This window comes from Nymphalis io, chromosome 16, assembly GCF_905147045.1.
Source record: "Nymphalis io chromosome 16, ilAglIoxx1.1, whole genome shotgun sequence".
NCBI lineage: Eukaryota > Metazoa > Arthropoda > Insecta > Lepidoptera > Nymphalidae > Nymphalis > Nymphalis io.
Genome location: NC_065903.1, coordinates 203,831 through 229,956, shown reverse-complemented (window position 1 = coordinate 229,956; position 26,126 = coordinate 203,831). Strand labels below are relative to the sequence as shown.

The following is a 26,126-nucleotide window of genomic DNA, read 5'->3' as shown; positions in this document are numbered from 1 at the left end:
AACTGACAGACAATTTGAAATTTATTCTCACTTATTCATATTATTTTTATACAATTTACTATAATAAATATATAATAAATAATACATATTGAAAATAGTGTTTTACTTTATTTGAAATAAAAATAGTATATTTCAGTTAATACAAAGACTGATATGTCAGATTTATTCTACCCTATTAATTTTGTAATATTTTTTTTGGATTAAGAAAAAACTTCGATGATCAAAAGTATAATAACTGAATTAAGTATTAATGAAATATATTTTCTACTGTTCTACTACTGAAATATATTTTCAAAAAAATGTTACACTAGTACAAGACTTCCAGAATATAAAAACACCAATCATAATTCACAACATTGTCTATCTAACGAAACGGCATATTTACCAGCTCATAACATGAGACGGGCTCTTGAGCCTAACGGCTCTTAGTTCAAAGCTACCTGTAATACCAAGCTAAAAACCTCAAAAAACTCACAGAGCTAATTAAACTTGCAATGGCTCTAGAGCGCATCTTAACCCGTTGGATACGCGGGAAACAATGCGCGCGACGCGTTCGGGGTGAGAGAGACCCTCCAGCGACGCTGTAATCAGGGCTAATAGAAGCTCGTGTGCTTTGATCTGCGGCTCAAAGGGCGCCGACGACCTCAAGAATGGATAGAATTGGCCAATTTTAATATTTTACGAACATAACTAATCACTATTATTATTTTTGTATGTTTGTGTAAATGTGAATGCTTTGTAAGTTTGTTTACTCCACAGTTGTGTACTACTGAAATGATTATTTTTATTATATTTACACATTCTAATATAAGAACTATAACAATTGAATCCGACTGTAACCAATTGTTTTAAAAAATAATTCTATTTGATTCCTAAAACAGCTTAGATCGGTGACCTTTGTAAATTAAAATTCCATTTATGCACGTGAACAAGAAATCGATAATGCCGTAATCGATTATACTTTATTCTATCTAGATCGAATTAAATCACAACAAAAGATAAATTTTCTAACAGATTTCGAAGAACTATTATTGCGATGTCTAATTCGGCATAGGGCTGCACCGCAAGGTGCACAGAGAATCCGTGAAGAGGCGGAACGCGGGAGCGATATTGTTTTCTTTCTGCTTTGCGCGACGCGGAGGCAGGCGCGGCGGGTAATTGATTCCTTTGTAGGGTAACCGCGGGCAGATCGCATCGGTCATGTAGACCCGCACTAAGTATTCAAGGGTTAAGCCATGTTTGTAATGTTATTGTTTCCATGATTGGCTGGTCTTTCGTATTCAATAGTGATTCTAATAGTGGTTTTCGTTTAGAATTACAAGTTGTGCGGTATTCTTGAATAGTGGAAAAAATATTTACTATAATAAACGATATCTCGTAACGCATAGGGTATGTTATAGCTCAACAACATAGCTGTGCAAACGGTAGATTGATGCTCATATAGTTAAGTGTTATCAAAATCAAATATCGAAGTAAATCTAAATGTTGAAATTGAGTTGTTGAAACTTATTACGGCTTTCCGATTACATGTCTCTTATCACATTCTATTATTTGTTTTAACACCAAATATACGAAGCATCGGCTTTGATTATTGTTTACATGCGTAAAGGTCCGTTGAACAGTAATTATACACAATAAAAACAGCTTAGATCTTAATGTAATCTTGATACATAAAACAAACACTAATGATCAAAGTGGAGTGTTGGAGGAATGATTAACGGATAGGAAGGCAATTATTTCTGCGATCACACCCAGGATTCAGTTGGTACTGACGCTAATCCATGGCTCGAGAAAATCGCATTTATTGTTGAAATAATTTCTCAACAACAGTTGTGAAATTATTTCAATACTTAATAATAATCTATGAACACAGGTTACCATTCACCATAGCAGGTAATTCCGTCGTCTGTTACGCCACTGAAAATCAACGCCGACAAACTTTTCCTTAACCAATACACAATAATTGCTCCTCTAGAAACAACGAATACGCAATACCTTAAAAATATAAATGGGATGTGAATTATATTAAAATAGCTCGAGACGAGAAAACAGGGATATGTAATCACATATATATAATTACTGTAATTTGTATAAATGTAAAACTGAAACCTTTTAAATGTTCTGCAAGGCCGGGTCAGCTCTATACAAATAACTTCTCGTCGATACCAAGTAAGTAATCGTTATCTAATAAACGATTAAAATTCTCAAACATCCGAACAAAACTCGGCACAGTCGCCGCGGGCCGCAGATAGTGAGCATCGCGTTATCGGTACACTTCGTACACGTGTTAGCAAACAGACGTCCTAAAAAGGAAATAATCCCTCTATTAAATGTCCGGATTATCAAATGTAAATACAAGTTTTATCACCACTTCGGACATTGATTGATTGGGCGAATATTTGCCTCGTATGTTACCATTTGGATCGATTAATATCAGATACGTATTCGCAGCCGCTTCACAGAAAAAAGTTAAATTAGGTACATATCTACGTACATATATGTCTATGTAACTATATATCGATATACGCGGCTTAGGTATAAAAAACATATACGTCTGGCAAGGGTACAAGATTTTAAGTGGTTGGTAACGATTACAATAAGATCGTTTTAATTAATAGATTGTACGACCGGCATTAAAATTTAATAAAAACATGCTGACTTTAATTTTAAAGCGTTAAAATTGAAAGTAAACGGGTGGTAGGGCTTTGTGCAAGCTCGCCTGGGTAGGTGGTAACTGGGTAGGTGGTGGGTGGTAACCCACTCATCAGATATTCAACCGCAAAACAGCAATACTTAATATTATTGTGTTCCGGTTTGAAGGGTGAGAGAGCCAGTGTAATTACAGGCACAAGGGACATAAAATCTTAGTTCCCGAGGTTGGTGGTGCATTGGCTATGTAAGCGATGGTTGACATTTCTTACAATGCCAATGTCTAAGAGCGTTTGGTGACCACTTACCATCAGGTGGCCCATATGCTCGTCCGCCTTCCTATTCTATATAAAAAAAAGTAACCTTATTATGTTTTTATGATAATTATTATTTGGAGATGTACAAAACCGGACTCGCCGCCACTCTCAAATCACCGTTTACGACTAATACATATGACATAAATAAAAAAAGAAATAAGCCTAAGTTTAGACCACATTCACATTTTTGAAGTAGGTTAAAAGAAAACAATTTACTTTGATGGATGATACAATAGATGGAAATAGGCTAATAACACTATCTATGATGGCTTTATTTATATAGGAAAATGTTTAAACCAAGTACATTGTCACTATTTTAATACATTTAGATTATAATAAGGAAATGCAAAAGTTATAAACAATCAGCTTATGAAAATTTTAAAACGTTAGATTTTCTCTCAGCAAATATTTTTTTTATTTATAACAATAGTTTCACTAGTGTTCTACTACTACACTCCCCGCATGTTCATCTTTAGCGATTATTCTATACCGTGATTATTTTATCCAATCCTGGTATAATAATTTATAATAAGTACCCACTTAACTATATTTTCGAGGAACTTTAATTATGAATATCTATTAAATATTTAATAAACTTTATACATAACAACAATAATATGTATGTACTATTCTAACACAAAACTCATACGATGAGTTGTATTTCATAGGTTATTGACCTATTATTTATAACTACAATTATATATTGTATAGGTGCATATTTAACTACAGACGAGACTATTATAATATTTCACTATTTATTTACCTTTAATTGGACCGGTGCGTGTATTAGTGAGGTTTGACAGTACAAATAATATCTTATACGTTAGATATTAGCCTCGGTCCATAAAAACAAATGAGATAGTATACCATTAGCGCGTCATCGAGGCTGCAAGCTGCGCCGGCGCAGTAATAACAAATGGAAGGAATTATTGTCCAAACTGTTTCCCGTTATTTAGTGAAAGCCAATAATGTATTGTGACGTTCACGAAAACCAGACCGTACGGACCGATCGGCGACCATAATGCTGTCAGTGAGCCAGTTCCTAAGCAATGAGCATCTGAACAAACAAACACACTAAAGTATGATTGCCTAAGTCAATTTTACTTTACAATAAGCTACTCTAGTTCTATTTCTTAAGGTATATATTCCAGGAAGCGTAGTTCGCATTCGTTTAATTCTAACGCTTATTTATGATACATAAACGCGATATAACTTACGTTTCTTTGGCAATTTGTTTGATTAATGTTTTTCAAAGTAATAACTTTTAATAAGGAATTCGCCGTTTTTTTACTACAACATTCTATTAATATTTTTGTACAATAATTCATGTAAATTATACTTCAATGTTAGATTATAGAGGTACGTATGTAAACTCACTTAAAGTTACCTATGTATTTATGTATCCTTTATTTTTATATTTAAACCGTCGTCGTTGAAATTTAAATATTTTATTCAGTTTCAAATTATTTATAACATTAAAATATGTGAAGAAATATAGAAAAACTTGATGTTATCTTCCTATTCATTTATATAAGAACTAAATTACATTAAACTATGTAACAAACTAAATATGCGACATATTGCGCGAACTTAAAGCAATATGTTCGGAAACTCGCATCGGCATCGCACTCCTGACAGCGTCTGCAATTTCCGAACTGTCACTCACTGGTCGCTTCCTATCACTAATCTCACTTGAAGTATAGCTTTGGATTGTATAATACTTTGCTATTTAAAATTTCAATCTGTAGACGTTAATAAAAAATAAGTTTCTTGAAATAGGCACTCAGGGCTAAAGTACATTAATTTGAACCGTCATTTTTTAAGGTTAAATGTAACGGAAATGTATCGACTGCTCAAATGTACCTTATCAAGGAGAAACAAAAATTAAATGCTTAAATTATGGAGTTTTATATTAAAATGTTTTAATTAAATGTACCACAGTCTGAAGTCAGTAGCAAGCCAAAAGTATTTCATTTCAATTACTTCAGCAATATAAACAACTTCGTTTATTAATAACGGAATAAAATTATAATTAATCGTAAGTGCTTTCAAATTATACTATTGAATACTAATGATGATAGCTGCGAATAGTGGACTAACATGTTATGATAAATGAACATACAACGTTTGAAATTCTTCGACATATTTTTTTTCTAGAAGATAATAAAATGAAAAGATTATATTATTTAATTTTTTTTTTAAGCAATCTTTAAGTGTATTTATTGGTAAATTTTAAAATAATAAAGGTTTATTTATAGAAATGAATACTTTGTTCCAGAAAAGTTACAGTAACTTTATCTACCCGTAAACTTGATGTTGATACTTGGCGGGCATGATAATTTAAACGAGAGGTATAAAATGATTGGTCTACGAAAAATATTCACAACCGAATAATTCTGATGACTTATCAGTGCACACGAATTGTAAACTTCTTAGAAATCTGTGCTATATTTATATAGAAAAACAGTACTTAATTTGTTACTGTTTTTCAATAGGATTTTTCTATACTTAGGGATTTTTCTTTATTTGGCGTGTTTCTTTTATTACAAAGACAATTATAAAACAAAACTAATTAAAAAATGATGTTATATAAAAAATCAAATAATGCCCATACGAAAAGTTATGCTAATATTTACTGGTGGTAGGGCTTTGTGCAAGCTCGTCTGGGTAGGTACCACCCACTCATCAGATATTCTACCGCAAAACAGCAATACTTGGTATTGTTGTGTTCCGGTTTGAAGGGTGAGTGAACCAGTGTAATTACTGGCACAAGGGACATAAAATCTTAGTTCCCAAGGTTGGTGGCGCATTGGATATGTAAGCGATGGTTGACATTTCTTACAATGCTAATGTCTAAGAGCGTTGGTGACCACTTACCATCAGGTGGCCCATATGCTCGTCCGCCTTCCTATTCTATAATACTATTATTTAATGGTTCAATAATAAATTATTGATATTGTCAAAAAAATAAATTTTAATGAAATTGTTAATTTTAACAAATTGAAATAAATAAAAAAAAAACAATGAATATGTTATAAAAAATTAAACGCCCCCGGGTGGGCTCGAACCACCAACCTTTCGGTTAACAGCCGAACGCGCTAGCCGATTGCGCCACGGAGGCACTTGCGAAAGTGTCGAAAAATAATACTCAGTATCTATTGCTTAATAAAAGACAGAGATAGATATATCTTTGTAATCTACCTGGACAAAACATAAACCTGTTCTGTCTTTAGAACCGTTCTCAATATCGTAACACAGAGAAAACTAATGCGCACAGAGACGAATATTTCTATAAAAACATCTATGGCACAACGCATAGTTGGAATAGCGTGGGTCAAATTTAAGTTTAGTATGAGAAGCTACGGTAACTTTAAGGTTATGTTGACAAGTTAGCTTGTTGTAAGCTTTAAAAGGAAAAAATAAATAAAACGCCTTTTAAGTATTATGAAAAATTGAGTTACCTTTTTTAAAGTGTAAATTAAGGTAATCTGTGTCGGCATTTGTATTACTTCTGCAATATAAGCGCCGTGATATTTATGCGTTTAATTAACTTTGCGTGTTAGTTTATGTGATGTAACGTTACTGTGATAAGAACGTATTGTATGTATGAGTGATAAAGCTTCAAAATAAAAAATAAGTGTATTGATTAACAAACATTCATTGTTCAATTCAAATCATAGACAAAAATAAAATAATAAAAATAAAATAATATATAGGAACTTTTTTTTTTGTATTTTGTAAAAAAGTGTCAATCCCAGGACATATTCTAATGGTGGCATTGTGAACTGTGACTATGGCTAACAGAGTGACCGGTACATGTTGCACCGCTTCCGTGGAGCGGGCTGGGCTGCCTGGTCTCCTACGAGATCTGCAGCGACTCTCGGAGGACCAGGACTCTGCCGACATCGTGTTCATTCTGGGAACTGCTGAGGAAAAGGTCTATGCGCACAAGATAATCTTGATAGCCAGGTGATATAAACATTCTATTATCTATATTTATAATTAAACCACATAAAAACACATTTTTCTATTATTTTATAAAGCATACAGCTATATTATATAAATAATTATTACATACAATTATTGAGTTAATTCAAAAAAACATATTTTAAGATAATAATGTTATCGTATGCGTCTCGATTTTACGAAATAACATTTATTTTGTTTACTTGACAGATGTATTCCAACTGAAACGACGTGCAAAGCATGTTTTTTTTTTAAATATAATACCGTGCAATTTATACCGTAAAGCTTGTAAATATTGCCTATATTTACGCATTATATGATCTAAACGAATCTATCTGAAGTTCCTTAAAGGATATGTCCAATTTCTGTATGGGCGTTTGCATAGGTATCGAATTTAATTTGATATGAGTTGTTGTGTTTTATATCCGTGAATTGGCATTAAATTGATATAAATAAAAGACTCAAAAACACGGCATTACAACAGAATAGACGTAAAAATTTTCATTAAATCCTTTAATCAGATTGCTGACAAAAAGTAAAGATTATGATTTTGCTATAAAAAAATTAATTAATTAAATTATTTTTTGATAATATGTATTAGTATAATAATATATAGTTATAAAGTAATAATTAACTTATTTGATATTTAGTATGTTTTAACAAAATTAAAGAATAATTTTACTCATTGGATATTTTGCAGCGCAAGAGTTCAAAGGAGGAAATATTTGTGGGTAAGCGCCATCTATTGTTGAATGTGTGAAAGAAATAATTTACATAGATGGCGCCACTATACATATATCTTGAGCATTAACGGATGTTACTTTTAGAGATATAAGATTTTAAACAGTATATAGACTAAATTAATATAAATACAATTTCATTCAATTATGTGTTTTTCCCATTTCTTGATATACGTGTAGGTATATAAACTTAAACCATACCTACATTTTTTTATTCGGAAAATCGCATTTACTCGTGGGGCGTGTATGTGGGACTCGCCGACGCTGAAGGTGCCGGAATATTAAAAACCAGCAGAACTCCATCTCTTCGAGGGGTCGACGCAGGATCGCTTGCGCATCCTACCGCGTCGCCTCGACGGTTGGGCCGCCTAAGCGAGCCTCCATTCCTAGGGGTGTGCCCGGGGTACAGAGTATATAGGCCTAGCGGCGCTTACGGCGGGGGTTGTAGGTGCACATAGCGTAGGCACCTCTTCCCTGGTCTTCTTCGGCGGAGCGGGTCAACGAAGGCACTCACTTCACGCTCCCACTCCGCTTCTGCGATATGACACTCTCGCAGAAAGTGACCATCCCCATCAGGCATCGGCGGCGACCTCTCACTGCCGAGCATAGCCTTGATGAAGCTCGGTTTCCGCCGATAATCATACCTACTTGCTTAACTGGTTATCTAAGTAATTAACAGAACAAATTTAAAATCACAGATCACACACACACATTCACAGATATTAAACATCCCTGACTAAAAAAATTAAAATAGCAATACAACTATTTTATTTAAGCACCTACTTTACAATTTGTAATAATTACATTAAATAAGCTATTTTTTATGTACTGGAACTAAAATTTTGCATAATAATACAATTTCTCTTCTCAATAAAATACATACTTCCTATATAAACACGATAACAAAAGAATTCATTTATGTCATAGAATACAGACAGTATGTTAATACAAAGTCTGGTCCATGTTGCGAAATTATTCAGCCCGTAACGAAAATATTATTGTCCAAGATGGTCGCAAAAACCTCCTAAAGGATTTGCATCAAAATGGCCGCTCTGTTTCAAAACATGTGGTGTAGTTAGGGTGACCATGTTTCGTATTCCAAGGATATTTTCTTTGTTGAAACGTTTCCAAACAAAAGAAATTGTGCATGATTTAAATATTGTCATGCTTGGTTACACTTTGTTTTTCTTTTCTATCCGCAATATTTAAATAAAAGTTAGATTTGAAATAATCTATTTTTCTATAATTTTTTTATGTCCTGACTGATTCTGGTCAAGGTAGCTATTCTCAAGGTAAACTACCGAATTGTATGAAACATATTAGTGCCAGGTGTGCGCGGACAAATGTGCACTCATTATTTCTTCTCTATTATATAAAAAAAAGAAAAAAACCTCAGGCAAACCAACAGCTTTAGGCGTTTTCCGATGTACGGGTGTGTAAACACTGCCAATTTCCAGACTCAGGCTGGTACCTACACCGAGTTTATCAACAGAAAAGCCAATAATATTTTGATATTTTAAAAGACAAACATTAATTAATTATAAACAAAATAATATTTTTACTGGTGGTAGGGCTTTGTGCAAGCTTATCAGGGTAGGTACCACCCACTCATCAGATATTCTACCGCAAAACAGCAGGAGTTGGTATTGTTGTGTTCCGGTTTTAAGGGTGAGTGAGCCAGTGTAATTACAGGCACGAAGGTCATAACATCTTAGTTCTTGCGGTTGGCGACGCATTGGCGATATAAGCGATGGTTAACATTTCTTACAATGCCAATGTCTATGGGTTGGTGACCACTTACCATCAGATGGCCTATATGCTCGTCTGCCTACCTATTCTATGAAAAAAATCAAACCCAGGATGTCGGAATCTGCGGCCGTACAAACTAACCCCTAAATTGACCAACGTTATAGTTTTACCATCATCTTTGTATCGGATCTTCGTAGAAATTACATAAATTGTCAATTATTATTTGAAAATAAGAATCGAGAACCATAGAACATATTTTCCAAACTCAATTTTTGTTAAAATTATTTTAAGAAATAATATTTTAAACATCATAGTAGTGGTTACCGTTCTCTTTAAGATAAGGTCAGCGAAGGGCAAAAAAATAGTACGATATAATTCGACAACTGAATAAAGTTATGCGGAAACTTAGACGAGACCGCCTATTTGTATAGAGATATTGGAAAAATAACCCTGTATTCCTTACAGCTTCCATTCTGCTATGCGTGATATATGATGTTAGTTTTTATTACGTGTTGTTAACGGTGATTTGTGCGATTTTTTTGTGAAGCGAGACATAGATTATTTACTTGTACTTTGTAGGTTAATAAATCTCTTGTAAATGGTATTTTCTAGAGAAAACTCCCTAATTCACTCCATTTATTTTTTAAATACTGAGCTACATCGATATTTTTTACAAGAGCACCTACTTACAGGTCGTAATAAAATGCTAATTTTGAACTGTCTTAAGCTTTATAGAACATTTATTAAGCCCTTAAACGGTTTAGTAACCAGTTTTCAAACTCTGCTATATCAATATGTCATATGTTTATCTTTGCCCATTAAAATTTTAAATCTTAAAATAAACTATAATAAATACGACTTTTTTACATTATTAATAATAATTATTTATAATGTAAAAAAGCTTGAATTTAGTATTTGTTAATTTTCATTTCTTAAATTGTATCTATTTGGCATGTTAGCGTAATAATTTTTTTGAAAAGAGGTACTCTTTTCTTAGCGGTTGAATCTTCATTTCGAATCGTTGATAGCTTAGAAACAAATAGGAATAACAAACGAATATGTATGAGGTGGTTAAGGGATTACAAATTTTATATAATAAGTAATAACTGATTTTTATATAATAAGTAACTATCTGCGTTAAATGGAGTAGCAGGTGGAACCAATTTTATAGCGCTCCTGTAGAGTTTTGTCCAGTGCTAAGAAGAATGCTTAAAGATAAAGAAAAGTAGCGGCTTTTGACAAAGAATTATATTACATAGGTGTAACAGAGGTGATAAGTACAAAGATACAAGTTGTAGTTTAGTAAAAAAAGTAACTTCAAAAGTAAAGGTAATTAATATGTCAGCTTGACTTAAAAGACAAAACGATATTATGAAATGTTATAACAATATAGTTTTAAATCACCACCATAATATATTCCATTATGCCTTCAAATTACATTAACTGATATTTTGGATTCCGAATTTTATCTTCAGTCTTCTGTATAAAATATAATTCCTTAAAGAGACCGTTACGATATCTCCATTAAACAAAAGTAACATCAACTGCTACCCTTTGCACTGTTGTGAATCAAAGCTTGCAATTCTCTTAAAGAGAAGATCTTAAACTTATTGAAACGCACTACTCCAGTATGAGTTGTATGAAAAACGTGATAGATTTTATCCTGCATATGTAAACTGAGCATGACGAACATTAGTTATTATTTAAGCACGGAGATAAACTAAGATAACTTAAGATTAAAATTAAGTGCTGTTTGTCCTTATTCAAATCTTTGATTAAGTCAATCTCCTTATCAATTGGCCATCTCAGCTGAAGAATGTTGGGAGGAGCTCGCTTCCCAAAGGTCATCTTGGCGCCCTACCACCTAAAAAAGATCAATACGTTTGAGGAAAACCACCTCCACGCACTAGACGAAAAGCGACAGTTAAGAAAAGAAAGACCTAAGCCATTCTACAAATATACATACAACCCTGTGGGCCAACTGTACTGTAACACGTGGCGTGGGATTTTTAAAACCAAATTTGGTCTAGCGAGCCATATTAGGGCTCATTTTAGAAATAACAATTAAATTTAGGGTCGACGTTAGGGTCGTAGAATTGAGGAATCGACGAGGAGGAATATATTACTAATTATAACAAGTAAATGAATATTTTTTTATATAATACATAAAATCGTTAATCGACTTGAAAAAGTCAAGAGTATAAATTTAATTACCGCCACCAGCAAAATGGTTATAGATTTGAACCTGCATTTATTATCTCATAAATACTTAACTATTTCAATGCATATCCGGCTGTTTTGAGTCTTGTTAGTTGCACAAACACTGTAAATATTTTTTTTTCATTATTTACTGAAAAACAGGTGCACTTATTTGCTGTACATAATGTATGTTACATTGTTAACCGCAACACAACGTGCGGGAAACGGCAGCTGCGGCCGTGCTTGCGAGATGATAAATTTATAAAGTTTCGTGCCTACGAGCTATCAATCTTTGTGATGTGCGGTTTTTATTAATGTAATACTTTGTTGTCTTCACTTAGCCGAACTTTGCATGTTTTAATTGATTTATATCTAATGCGGAATTATTTATATTGTTATTCATACTCGAAAACAATAAATCCTTTTTTAACTTCCAAGTTGGCATATTTACGGTGGCCTTATGGTTATAAGGTATTGTAACTAACAATAATACTATGTGCAAATATCCATAATAATATTGATTATTTCGATAGAAACAGTGAAAAATATTGTACGAGAATAAAAAACTTATAAAACCAGGCTTCTGTCTGTGCAATGTCAGTTCATTCTTGCTGATAACAGCCTGTGAATGTCCCACTGCTGAGTTAAGGCCACCGTTCCCTTTCCATCGGGAGAAAGTTTGGAGCTTATTATAAATACGAATTATAAATAAAACTAATATAATTCAATGAAATTGGAATATTTTGAAAAGTTTTAAATAGCTTCTTTTAAAATATGTTTTTCAGTTTATATAATCCTGATTTCCAAGATCAGTATAAAAACTTTTCACAGAACATCACGACGCTGTAACATTTATTACTCGTCTAAAATTTTGCTAATGGCATGTAATTTTCCACGATCCTGAAACTACATAATTTCGTGTCTAAACTTAGAGTGGAGGTTATAAATTCGCTAAGCGGCCGTGCGTTGATCGCGATACCATCAATCAACACCCCTCCTCCGTGCCCTACCGCCTCCCTCCACTTCTGTAATTAAGTCTCGTATTATCTGCTATAGCAGAGTATGTACGGTGCGGGATTACAGGGAACATTATGAAGTTGCTAATTAGTTCATAATCATGAAAGTCATCAGCGGGTCTCTTTGAATCGGCTGCAAATTGCAAATAGACTGAGCCCATTGAAGAGGCTGTGTCGAGACTGTTCTGTAAACATAAATTTACTTTTATTCAAAAGCTCCAGAGTTAGACTTCCGAAAATACTTGGAAGATACTTGTAAATAATATACTAACGTTGCACTATCGGTTATTGAATTTATTTTCACTAACCTAAATATTTTTTTAAGAAAATTATCAATCTTTAACATTTTTATTAATTTAAACATCAGGAACTTTCTAGCAAATTTTATAAACAAAATAACGAAACAGTGAGCGCATTACCAAGTTAAAATGAAAACATTCATACATAGTAACGCGCCCCACGTTATTGTGACGATAAATGTAACAGTCTAGCGAGTTTTATTTTTAAATCCCGCAGCCGACATCATTGACAACAATTTACAATACAAATAACACGTCGGATTACCGAAGCAAGTTGTACAATTGTTGGGTTAAATGAGAAAAGTTGGAGCGTACAAAAACAATGCGTGGCGTGCTGCGCCGCGCCCGCGATTGTAAAAACAAACTCATGTGTAATTACAACTTTACGTACATGCGAACACCTCTTCCAGGGTGACCACGCTACTGTAATTACATTTTGCAATGAATTTCTATGAGTATTCTTACAGCGTTAACGATCTAAATAAATTAATAAAACGATCATAAAGTACAACGAACTTTAAAGAACGACTAAACGAAACATTTTTTCTGGTATCAAAGTACATTTTTCGTACATTTTGCTTTTATGAAACAAATATTTATAGCAAAAAGCAAACATGCAATCACGATCCACAAACAATTACAAAAGTTCTTGAACATTTGACGAACAACAAAAAGCGAGCTATTTGAAGCACATTTCAGGCAATTTGCATAAATATTTCTTGATAAGTCTACCGCCAGCGATTTGCATGCCGAAACCAGCGGCTTGCACCAACTGCTCACCGAAAATGGATTATCTCACGTTTGCAAGAATTTAACTTGCGTTTTCAATTTCCGAACAAAAACACGACTTTTTTCCTTTTTTTAATTTACTATTAAAGATTTTCATACTAATATTTACTCAAAATTTACAAAGCTTATTGAACAAAAAATATGATGATTTATTCGAAGTGCGAACACCTTAATTGCTTTTTTAAATAATAATAATTATTTAAGTAATTGAATTAAAATCAGTTTTTATTATCAAAGTCATGACAGAAACATTTTTTGTTATTTAATCATTATTACGCTTGTAGCGAGAAAAGCCTAAAGTTAAGTTCATAAGTATTGCTTCAATAAAGGTCTCGTAAACCTAGCTTCATCTCTAAATAAAGCAATCTCGAGCGATATTGGTGCTTCCCTGTGATATTCTACGTTTTAAGATCGCATTCGTATCAGATATTTTCCTCGAAGATAAAATTGTCTTCGATTTACTTTGATGTTTTCTTTCAAAATATAACAATTTTCGCTCGTGCTTAATGAGGTATCTCTTTTGTATTATTCTCGGGAATAATTTGTATTGCTTGAAAAAGATAAATAAGTAAATAAAACATGATAAAGCACAATCCATGCTGGGCAAACTCGAGATCTAAGATGATAATATGTCCACTTTTTTATAATAAAGGTAGGTGGAAAGACAGATGGGCTGACGGTAAGAGGTAACCACCGTCGACGTATCCATAACTTACATCACCAATGCGCAAACAACCTTGGGAACTAAGATATTGTGTCCCTTGTACCAGAGCACAAAAATACTAAGTATTGCTGTTTGGTGGCAGACCTACTTAAACAGGCTTGCTCAAAGTTGTAGTAAGCCCAAGTATGTATAAACAGTCCATCGACCAAAATAATATAAAACAATTAAAACTACGAAATTGAAAATTCGTTGTGACGTAAAATTTGTAAGGATTTTAAGAGAAGGAAAATTTTAGAAAACTTTCTGTCGAGATTCCTTTGTTAAGAACCGTAAATTGGATCTGCACTGCGCCCGACGGCTTATTAAAAGCACACGTTGGGTTTTCTTTAAGAAAACTAAATAAGAACTGTTATATAATATATGGTTTTATTCCTGGAAATATATGACTTTTTAATATTAACGAAATCATTTTAAGTTAAAATTACTGAATTTATATCTGTAATATACATTAATCGTTGTCACCCTATTATATGTGAAAGTCATAAATAATTGTGTTAAATTAATTAAAGAGAGTCAAATTATTTTTGTTTATGTACATTAAACTTAACAAGTCCATTACTTTCTTGATAATAAAAAAATGCATGAAATAAATTAGGCACAATTTAAAAAATTATATCACTTGTAAATTTTAAACACCAGTAAAGCGGTGTCCAAGACCCGCTTAGCCTAGCCTAGGTCTATTCACGCATATGCAAGTCTCAGTCAATTCCATCAGACATGAATTATAAATGCCTGTTGGTTATTTTTCCGACATTTGGCACTGTAAACTGATCAAATTGCAGAGCCGAGATAAACCAGAGACGAACGAATATTGTAGGCTCAAACCCGGGCAGGCACAACTAAATTTTTATCTACTTAATTTGTGTTTGTTATAAAAAAAGCCGAGATGGCCCAGTGGTAAGTGCGCGTGAATCTTAACCGCTGATCGTGGGTTCAAATCCGGGAAGCACCACTAAATTTTCATGTGCTTAATTTGTGATTATAATTCATCTCGTGCTTGATGGTAAAGGAAAACATCGTGAGGAAACCTGCACCAGTCTAACATCAATCCGCATTGGAGCAGCGTGGTGCAATAAACTCCAAAACCTCATCAAAAAGGGAGAGGAGGCCTTAGCCGAGCAGATTCACAGGCTGTTACTGTTACTGTATTCATTTCGAGTTTGGCAATAAAGGACAACATCGTGAGGAAACCTGTATGAGTCGGATGATATTTAATTGATCAAACTCATACAAATATCACATAGCCATATCATTCATGTTTTGGAAAACTGACTGCAAACCAATGGATTGTTTACAAATTTTAATGCACAACAAAAAAAACACTGCTTTTTTACTTTCTCTGTCTGGTACGTGTCGGATCACCGTCCCGTTGGATTATTAGGAGATGAAAGATTACACTTACGTTTGCAAATAATAACGCACACACCAAAATTTCTCCTACGCAGCTGGTTAATCTCAATTATCAGATAACATTATTTTTAATATGGAGAGATAATTGAATTAATACAATACTCAGGCACACAACAACTTAATCAAATGTACATTATAGTACCTATGTATTCATTTGACATAATTTTGACAGTAATTATTTTTAAGATCGGCGCCACTATCGTGCCGTCTAGCAACGGAAAAACCTCCATTGTCGGTTACCGCAAATTGTGTTTCTCGCCTGCTCTTGACGTCTCATTAGCTAACGTCACGTTATATTTATATAATACTAGCGAATAAACCAGACCAGACATTATACGCCGTATGATATTTTAATAAAACCGACAGAGTGGATACATTAAGTTTAACAATTTTTATGTTAATTACAAACAATTAAAATTACGGCAAGTGGCGTTATTTTTTTTTTCTACAAAATGTTTATTATACAATACATTTTAAAGCACTTTAAGTATTTATTCAAGTAAGCTTTACAATAAAGCGTGTTTGAATCGTCAATACATTATTTTTAAAGTAAAAAATGGTTTATTTTTTTTTATATAATATGTAATAAAGAACAAACTGTGGTCCCTGTTCATGTATGTCAATTACGTTTGGCAAAGATAATTTAACTAATTTTCGTTTTTACCATCAAATGTCAAATCTCAGATAAATCCACCGATATAATAAATAATTGAATATGTTTAAGATAATTATCATTAAAATCAACGATAAGCGATTATAGCAAATATTAACTATTACTATACGAACTGATTAGTTTATTTTTATTGCGATTATAATTCCAAATTATTTATATTGAAAAGAAAGACAATAAGTTAATTTAAAACTTAAAATCACAGCAATACAAACGTAGAAAATTAAAGGAAGCTGGAAATATAGAGGGTTATTCACTATCAACACAGGGCTCTAATTCAAGGCGCCATCCAATGTGCCTTCAATGGCGGCAAACTAGAATGTTGCCAGTCGCCTACAGATTAACCGTTATTCAAGTTGGCTATACTGAATACCGAACACGATTAAATTAATAGAGCTTCATGATGGTAGGTTTGAAGATTATATTCAAGATTATTTAATGATAAACCTATCCAGCATATCTAACGTAAATATTTCTTGAAGGTACCTACATAATATTTTCAAAATTTGTAATTGAATATGTATACAAATATTTAAAAATATAATTATATTAAAAGTACTGATTGAACAACTATTGATTTTATTAGATGCTTGTACAACGTCGTTTAATTGAAAAATTTTTAGATAACTCGCAGATATTACTTACGGTGCCTATTTCTATGCAATTGCGCAATGAATATACAAAGTAATGTACACTATACAAAGTATAAATATCCAAATTAACGAAATTATTATTAGTATATAATCTCATCCATCAATAATTGATTGACGTAATATCCTCAATATCAAGCAAAACGACGATATTTTACATAAACGAACAACTAATATTCTAAATATTGCAAAAAATTGAGAAGACGATTAATCGTTGTCACAGGCTCTACCGCAGACACAGCAGGCGCCATTAATCGCGATAATGCAGATTGCGTGATGTGGCGCTACCGCGACAGCGCCGCGCGGGTGTCGCCTGCGTCATCAATCATGGCCGCCCGCTGCGACCGCCGATACAAATTACATTTAGCATCCTTGAGTAATTACCTGTTAACTGACTATTGTCTAATCAAAATGGTAGAAATATTTAACTTTATTGTATATTACTTCTTAAAGTACATACATTTTTAAATATTAATCTGTTTTATTTTCTACCGCACTCTCTTTCTCTTGGCACAGAGCAGCGAGAAGGTCTGAGATACCAGTAACGCTTATTTTAAATTATATAAATAAATGCAGTACAACACAATACCTTCCGATTAAAACAATCATTTTAATCTATCGTCAACTAAATGATAATTGGATATTCGAGAAGCAGGAATGGCAACACTATTAAAACTTGTCGTGCCGCCGTCAGCTGCAATGGCGGGAAGCCGCATCATTATAAATCTGTTTTGAACACCAACTTTATAACTCCTTGTAACATGCCAAGCTTACGTGATTGGATCTTAATAACATGACTCTTCGAAATATAATTGAGGTATTTAAAAGTCAATTTATTGACATAAATTAAAGTTGAGCACTTACCTCATACCAAATAGGTACTTACCATATAATAATCACTTTTCTTACTTCCACGACTCCAAATATAACTTATTTGTCATTATTATTTATTTATTTATCAAATAGGAAGCCAACCTTATACATTCAGAAAAACATTTGTTATTGCATGTATAAAAATATATACCAATTATAAAATAAAAAATAAAAACTAATTAACGAAAAAAATAAACAAAAAATCTTTAATATAAATAACAAAGTAAATAACTAAATTTTAATATAAATATAAACTACTGCATTATAATGTAAATTTGAATATTGATTTTTATTATTCGATTTAAAAAGAGACTCATCGTCCTTATTTTCGTCAAAAATAATGTCAATGCTTTTATTCTAATCAAAATTGTTATGTTTATTTTTTGAATTTGTTATCCTTTTTTAATATTATAAGAGCTAGTCTTATTTTGTATTCGTTTTTTATTTATTGGTTTCCTTAGATTTATGAATTATTTCAATAACAATCAATATCGATGTTTCACATCTGACGGCAGTCATGACGTATTTTTTTCTATAATTCAGCCTGTGAAATATTACTCTTGTATATATGTATGTTTGTTATGTCATTATGAATAGGTCTCTGCACCGATCGTGATAAAATTTGGTATATATATAGCTTAATACCTGTTTTATATAAACCTTTTTACTTGTATTCTATTGCTACTAGTGATTAAAATACTAATTCAAATATAAAAATAGTAGTAACTGCTAGCTTTATCTGGTTAATCGTCGTATTAAAAAAATTTGTAATGTAAATAATGTAGCAAGGAACGTCTCGATGCTATAGTGTGACAAAATTAATCACCGCCGGGGATAAAATCTCAAATGATTAATACTGTTGTCAAACATCAGGCTCGCCGTGATCACACAGCCAGCTCGATTAATTATCTAAAACCTTCGTCCCGTTTCATTACTCTTCTGTCCGGAGGTGGCTCAGGCCGAAGACGTGTTCCTAAAAACATTTTTAAATTTTCTAGTTTGTATCGGAGCCATAATTTCGTCAAAATATTTTGCAGTAGTAGCGTCCCATAATGGGGTCGTTGCCTTAGTGGCTACTTTATAAGGCTACCGAGATCCTGAACTTCATTGACAACAATGCATATAGGGGCACCTGTTGTACGTTGGATACTGTTGTGCTTTTTTGACGCACTGATGGTTGCTCCCCTCTATACATTGAGGGATTCCCGGAGTATCAAGAACCCGCCTAGTCCCGGTGAGACTTCCGGCGGGGGAAAAGGTATAAAAAAATGTATTGATGACTGCATGATAAAACTACTTATAATAATTCTCCCATTCAATTAATTTTAATGTTATATTTATGTTAAAAGCCGCCGAAATATCGAAATATTTTTTGACTCAAGAGACAGGTGCTAGGCGAGCAAGATCAATTAAAAATTATATTAAATGCCGATTAATTATGATAATTGTCAGTAATTAAGCAATTAATGAGGTCATAAACACATACCGTGTTTTTTAATGTTCGTGTAAAAAAATCTAAAATAATAAGATTCAAAAGTACTCGTAAGAATCTACTCAAATAAGTAGATATATTTTGATTACCTATATTTCTTACTGAATCATAAATTTCTAGTTGCTCAATAAGGCCACACAATATATATATATAAATAAATCGCTGTCTTAAAGGGTTGCTGTAAATATAAACTTTACTTTGGTACACAGTTAAAAAGGAGTTTCTGAAGTCTGGCGCGCACTTCAACTTCACAGCCACGTCTTTGCTGAAAGATTATCGGTTTTTAATTACGCGATGATACTCACAGACAGTGCGCTTCAACTACTTAAAAAGTTTCGATCGTATACACGTTATTACGTTGTTATTTCAAAATTATAAAATGTTTTTGTTTCTAAATGCAATTTCCAAGTTAGACTTCAAATTAATATTTGTTGCAAATTAATCCTGATAATTGTGAAAATTGGGAATAAAAGCTCGTATCCTTTTAATACAAAATAAAATAAGTTAATTTTTCTATAATGTCTATATAATAAATACTAATAAAATAAAACTTATAATCCTAATAAAATAACACGTAGCGCCCTCTGTTGACGAGTAGCATGTAAACCCACCACACAATAAAATAAATGATAATAAGCTAAAATAATTTTATGTTTTTATAGGTGTAAAAGCTTTCAAAATACGAAGCGTGGGGAGGTATGCCGAATCCCTGGGTGCACAGTTTCGCCTTCTTCCGGCCCGCAACCAACACCGATACGCATGCCACACGTGCAACCTGAAACTTTTCGACTTTTTATCCAATATGTATACACTGGAAAGGTCTGCATTAATTTTTTTAATTTATCGGAATAACAACATGAAATTCTTTTATTAAATTACAATTTTACTAAGTTATTATCAATAAACTACAAATTTAATATAAATAATTATTTCATTTTACTTAGTTACTACTTCAAGATTCTGGGGTATTTGAAATGATGACGTTAGCTGCGGACCTAGGCGTAGAAGACCTCCGAGCTGCTTGTGAGGATCATGTCACTTCCACCTTGAGTGTAGAGAGTGCTTGTACGCTTCTAGCAGCTGCTATGGAAATCCAGGATAGGCCAGGCAAGTGCTATTCTTTATATAAATATATAATTTAATATTCTATTGTAAGTATTATATTCATTAATTTTAGATACAATGACAGTTGCGATGGTGGTGTAATGGTCAGCATAGTTGCCTTCCAAGCAGTTGATCCGGGTTCGATTCCCGGCCATCGCACACTTTTTGCTATCATTTTTTTTTTACTTTTTTTTTTAATTGACGCATTATTTTTAATATCTATCACTTTAATCGCTTGTTTTTTTGTATATATAATATATTTTGTAATAATTTCTATTTATGTCGGATGAAATGAAGAAATCTGTCTATATAAAGAAAAAGATAAATAACAAAAAAAAAATTGCAACACTGCTTTATATAGCTTCTTAATTATTACTTTAATTCGGGAATCAAACAAAAAGTTGTGTTTATTATGATTTTGCAATACGGTATTGATAATCTGTAGTGGCGGCCATTTTGCTGCGTCTATCGTTGTCTTTGACATTGCCAGTTCCATCTTTGACGTATAAAAACGACGCCGGCTTTGGCGGTTTTTGTTTTTAATAAATTATCATTTCACTTCTAAGAATAAAATATAAAAATGGCTTACAAAGGCCCACCGAAAGTTCAAAAGGTGATGGTACAACCCATCAACCTTATATTTAGGTATTTACAAAATAGAAGCCGTGTACAAATTTGGCTTTACGAGAACGTGAACCTGAGGATCGAGGGTCACATCGTGGGCTTCGATGAATATATGAACATTGTATTAGATGAAGCCGAAGAAGTTCATATGAAAACCAAAAATCGAAAGCAAATCGGTCGTATTATGATGAAAGGCGACAATATAACATTAATTCAAAACGTCAATCCAAACGCTACGGTGTGAAATAGGTTATAAGAACCAAACGAACATTCCTAGCTGTTAAGTGTGATGGTCACTAAATGTGAATTGTGAAAGTATTTTACTGATAACCTCACATCATTTTTTCATTAAATTTAAGATCTACATTGGCTTTTATTTTCTAACCTCCGAAAATTTTAACTTTGAGTTTTTATTATAGTATATTATAAATGCTAGTGTTATTTTTCAAATGTTCAGATTAATTTCAAAATAGAAACATATCAAAAACAATAAATACTTTGTTGACATAATTTAAAATAAGAATTGTAACCCTTCATTGATTTATAGTAAAAAATAAATTAGATTACTAGATATATTATTAGTAAATAAAAAATATGTACAAGCATTACATTAATGTTCAATTATATTTAACTATTTAATTGTATGTGATACAGATATTACCATTTAAATGATTATCACAAATGACAAGAAATTTAAAGGTAGGTCAAAAATAGATTAGGAAACACATATTTTCTGACAGATTTACTATGAAATAATTATTAATATTAAATTCTAGGAGGAAAAAGTGCATCATCTTTCATGGAACGCTGCATTGCATTCATCGGAGACAATGCATCTGATTGTGTCAAGACAAATTCCTTCTTAAATCTGCCGAAAGATGCTCTCATCAAGCTCATATCTTCAGACTTTGTTAGTATTTATCAGCTATTGTTTTTTATTTCCATTGCCGTGAAAGCAATTTGTACTAATATTAGAAATCAAAAGTCTGTTATGCTTTCATGTCAGTGAACCAATTTAAAACAAAATGGCATTATTCAAGGTAGAATCCCAAGGAAAAAACATAGACTACTTAACTAGTTTTATATATATTAGAAATATTATTGCACAAGGATAACAAGATACTTATAACACCATGTAACTATGCATCTTTCCTTGTGTAAAGTCATAAAAACCTGCACAAATTTGATATAGTTGCTTCATAAGTTAAAAAAAATAATTAAAAATAAATAATAGGCAAAACATTATGAGTGTTTGTTTATTTTCATGTTTCATGATGAATTGCAAACAATAATGAATGTATAATCAAATTCTAACCAAAGTTTATGACAAGAGTAGTGTCAATTTTGTTAATAATGATATTTCATTATTCAAAAATTGTGTCTGTTTAACAAGACTAAAATATTTTTATAATATGAGAAAATATTGTTAGTTTAATTAATTGTCTTATTAACCCATATAGTATATAGGAACCAATATGTGTATCAAATGTCATTATTTTTTTATTATCAATTTAAGTTCAAAATGCATCTGATTGAATTTTGAGGATTGGATTGCATATTCCAGCTGTACTTGGAGGAGGAAGAGGTGTGGCGCTGCGCGCTGGCGTGGGCCAAGCAGCGCGCCGGCGTGGCGCAGCCCACCGCGCACTGGACGGAGGAGGAGCGCGCGCGCGTCTGCCACCACCTGGCGCCGCTCATGCAGCACATGCGACTACTGCTCATCGGTAAGCAGAGCGAGCGAGCGCGATCCGCCCTGGCGCCGTGACGCGTGTACTGTAAGGTAGTGTTGTGCCGCAGACAGCACGGTGTTCGCGGAGGAGGTGGAGCCGACGGGCGCGGTGCCCATGGAGCTGTCGCTGGAGCGCTACCGCCGCGCCGCGCTGCACGCCGCGCCGCGCCTCGAGCCGCGACACGAGCCCGACAAGCGCACGCAGCCGCGGTACGGACCCGACACGTTATCTGGGGAATATATTATCGTTTAAAATATCACGTTCAAATGTTTGGCCTAGATTGTATAGTAATAATCTGTCTATAATAAAATTCTGCAATTTATTTAACATTGTACATTTCAAAATTAGGTTAAAATAAAAAAATTAAATATGACAATATCCTATTTAAGATCATCTTCATTGCATTACATTTAAAATAATTAAATCAGACAATCCAATACATGGTTTCCTTATCAATTTTAAATATTAACTGAAGTGAAATTTGTCAGGTAGTAGTAGTACTACCTGACAAATGACAAAAAATAATATATATTTTTCCAGACTATAATTCTTTAATTAAATTAGTATTAATCAAGAACTTTTACAGCTTGGCGGTTAATATGTTCGCCGGCTCTGTGATCCTGCAACAAGACAAGAGCTCCTTTCAGTCTCTTATCAACAGCTGGTAATATACTAACTTAATTTATCACGCAATTCAAGTTTAAATGTCCGTATACCGCATTGTGTTATATTGTACGACTGACGACTACACAGGTGCGGCAACCCGAAGCAGTCGTGGCGCCTGGTGTTCCGCGCCTCCACTCACGGGTTCTCTGCGCAGGCCTTTCACTCTCACTGCGACGGAATCGCGCCGGTGCTGGTGCTCGTGCAGGTAGCGACAGCCAGTAAGACCGAGAGCGACCAGGGTCGGTCGGTAGACTGAGGCGGTATAATCACTATACTATGATGTACAGAAAGCATTGTGGTTATACACAGCGGTGGTCTCAAACTGTGGTCCAGAAACATTGGTTGTCCGTTAAACCTTAATTTAACACGCAAAAAACATTATATTGGAATCTACTTTTTACACTTCTGTTAAGAATTTACGTTTGCGAACAGTCATCTGCTTCTCATTGCATTCTTGAATCTGAGAAGGCGTCTGATGTATCTCGGCGGTAAGCTGTATCTGGAGGTGGCCCGCAGCCGAGCCGCGGCGCCCCGCTGGGCGGCGTGTGCGCGGCGGGCTGGGCGGCGGGCGCGGCGCCGGGCGCGGGCGCGGGCGCGGGCGCGGGCTACGTGAGCGCCGAGCGCGCGTGCCTCTTCGCGCTCACCGACCCGCCCGCGCTCTACCCGCTCACCAAGAAGGCCTTCGCGCTCTGCTATCATCCCGAGTGAGTCCCCCCCCCCTCCCTATTACTTCGTTGCGTTACATTGTATTTTTTGTATTACTTTGTTTTAGTTTTTCAAATTTTATTACTAAATATTAGTCATTTGACATAGGAAGTTTTGTTTTTGTTTTAGTTCTTTAAGTACCATTTTTAATTTGTCGAAAATCGTCTTTAATTTTATTATATTCGCTGTTACTTAGTTATATAAGATGGATGCTGATGTTTCCTATAACTGAGGGAACACATAGATTTATAACTCGTGTAATGTGCTTAAAGCTTGTGATTTATATTCCTTGTTGGAGATCGGATGGATTGGAGATACTATAATGTTAGAGTGCAGTAGTACTCATGTCGACACATCCTCAGCTGCGGGCCGATCTTCGGCGCAGGCGCGGACCTGTTCATCTCCAGCAACTGCCACGCCAACAGCGACAGCTACAGCAACCTGCACTCGTACGGCGACGCCCTGGCGCCCGCCTCGCTCGCGCCCGACTACAACTTCACCGTGCGCGACTACGAGCTCTTCACGTACAGCCACAACTGACAACGACGAAAATATATTATTTGAATTTTTTATTATATAAGTATTATTGTAATAATTTTGTACTAAAGATGAATGATCTGAGCTCATTGCATTCAGTTTCTGGTTCGCGATACTTGAACATTTGGAACATTCGAAGATTCAAACCATGGGAGTTATGTCTTGGCTAGAAAAAATAAACCAATTTGTAAACAACTATTTTATGAAATAAAATGTCTATGTAAATGCGGACTGAAAATCTTATAGAAAAAAACCCGTCACAAATATGTTTTAATGCTTTAAAATAAATAAATTTGATGTACTTAGATTTGTATTTATTTTTAGACTCGTAGCTGTTATCGGAATTTTGGGAGTAAAATTAAAGTGGTTATAAGTATACTCTATTCCAATCGAAGAAGAAACAATTCTTAGATTTACATTTTCTATGCACTTTGCTATATAATTTATTAAGAGTAAAGAAAATACCTATATAACATCAAAAATGTTTCAATGTTCACTAGCCAATAATATTTATAAGCGACTCGATCTTTGGTACTGTGATGCTACTATTCCACAAACCTTTATACAAATTTTCAACCAGATGAACGAAACATAGGAAAGAATAGAAACAAAAACGATCATTATTTATTATTTTTTATACTATATAAGATACCATTTTGAAATAAATAAATTAATTTTATGTCAAAACGCCATCTATTGACTACTATGGGTATTAATAGACGCAAAATAAACCAGTGCGACAAAAAAATCTGACAAATGCGAATGCTGAAAAGTTTACAAAATTACGCAAGAGATGTCGTAAGCAGCACTTTAAAAGCTTGTTTCACGACATGTTATGTGACCTTTATTATTATTTGGGTTTTTACAAATATTATTTTAAAGCTTAACCGAATCGATTCCTCGATCGAATATTCCACAAAATTTTTGTAAAACCATAAAATATTAAGAATGCGTCTAAAGCCAGCATCATTTCACTTAAGAATTAAGAAAAAAAAATATGTTTGCAGTATATATATCCGTGGTTTGAATTATACTTACTATCTCACTACTATTATAAAAGCGCAAGTGAGCTTGGTTTTTCGATTATTTATTGACAGCTAGCCACCGCCCCTACCGTTATCACACGCGGGCGTAGCCGCGAGTTATATTTATGTGGTTTTTCGTGAGACAACAGATGTGGTTTTTTGTGGAAATGAAAATGTAGTAGGCGCCAAAAG

At 33.6% G+C, this 26,126-nt stretch overlaps 2 protein-coding genes and 2 non-coding genes across 4 annotated transcripts; 3 read left to right on the top strand and 1 right to left on the bottom strand.

Moving 5' to 3' along the window:
• Nucleotides 1-6,013: 6,013 nt before the first annotated feature.
• Trnan-guu (transfer RNA asparagine (anticodon GUU)) lies at nt 6,014-6,087 on the bottom strand. The gene has a single exon. It is a non-coding gene; the product is annotated as a tRNA-Asn (tRNA).
• A 589-nt stretch (nt 6,088-6,676) lies between these two features.
• On the top strand, nt 6,677-25,156 carry LOC126774101 (BTB/POZ domain-containing protein 19). The gene is made up of 10 exons (XM_050495428.1): nt 6,677-6,935; nt 20,206-20,362; nt 20,488-20,650; nt 22,048-22,181; nt 22,836-22,995; nt 23,069-23,210; nt 23,588-23,665; nt 23,755-23,872; nt 24,184-24,371; nt 24,735-25,156. The coding sequence occupies exons 1-10, from the start codon at nt 6,760-6,762 to the stop codon at nt 24,910-24,912; spliced, it is 1,494 nt and encodes a 497-aa protein (XP_050351385.1). The 5' UTR covers nt 6,677-6,759; the 3' UTR covers nt 24,913-25,156.
• On the top strand, nt 20,735-20,806 carry Trnag-ucc (transfer RNA glycine (anticodon UCC)). The gene has a single exon. It is a non-coding gene; the product is annotated as a tRNA-Gly (tRNA).
• LOC126774107 (probable small nuclear ribonucleoprotein E) lies at nt 21,124-21,635 on the top strand. Its single transcript, XM_050495438.1, has one exon. The coding sequence runs from the start codon at nt 21,228-21,230 to the stop codon at nt 21,513-21,515; it is 288 nt and encodes a 95-aa protein (XP_050351395.1). The 5' UTR covers nt 21,124-21,227; the 3' UTR covers nt 21,516-21,635.
• Nucleotides 25,157-26,126: the final 970 nt, after the last annotated feature.

What these genes read in the sequence shown, in the direction of transcription:
- LOC126774101 (XM_050495428.1), top strand. Translation starts at nt 6,760, where the DNA reads ATGGCTAACAGAGTGACCGGTACATGTTGCACCGCTTCCGTGGAGCGG. An exon ending in AGCTCATATCTTCAGACTTT is followed by an intron (nt 22,182 to 22,835) that starts GTTAGTATTTAT and finishes TGCATATTCCAG; the next exon opens with CTGTACTTGGAGGAGGAAGA. An exon ending in CAGTCTCTTATCAACAGCTG is followed by an intron (nt 23,666 to 23,754) that starts GTAATATACTAA and finishes ACGACTACACAG; the next exon opens with GTGCGGCAACCCGAAGCAGT.
- LOC126774107 (XM_050495438.1), top strand. Translation starts at nt 21,228, where the DNA reads ATGGCTTACAAAGGCCCACCGAAAGTTCAAAAGGTGATGGTACAACCC.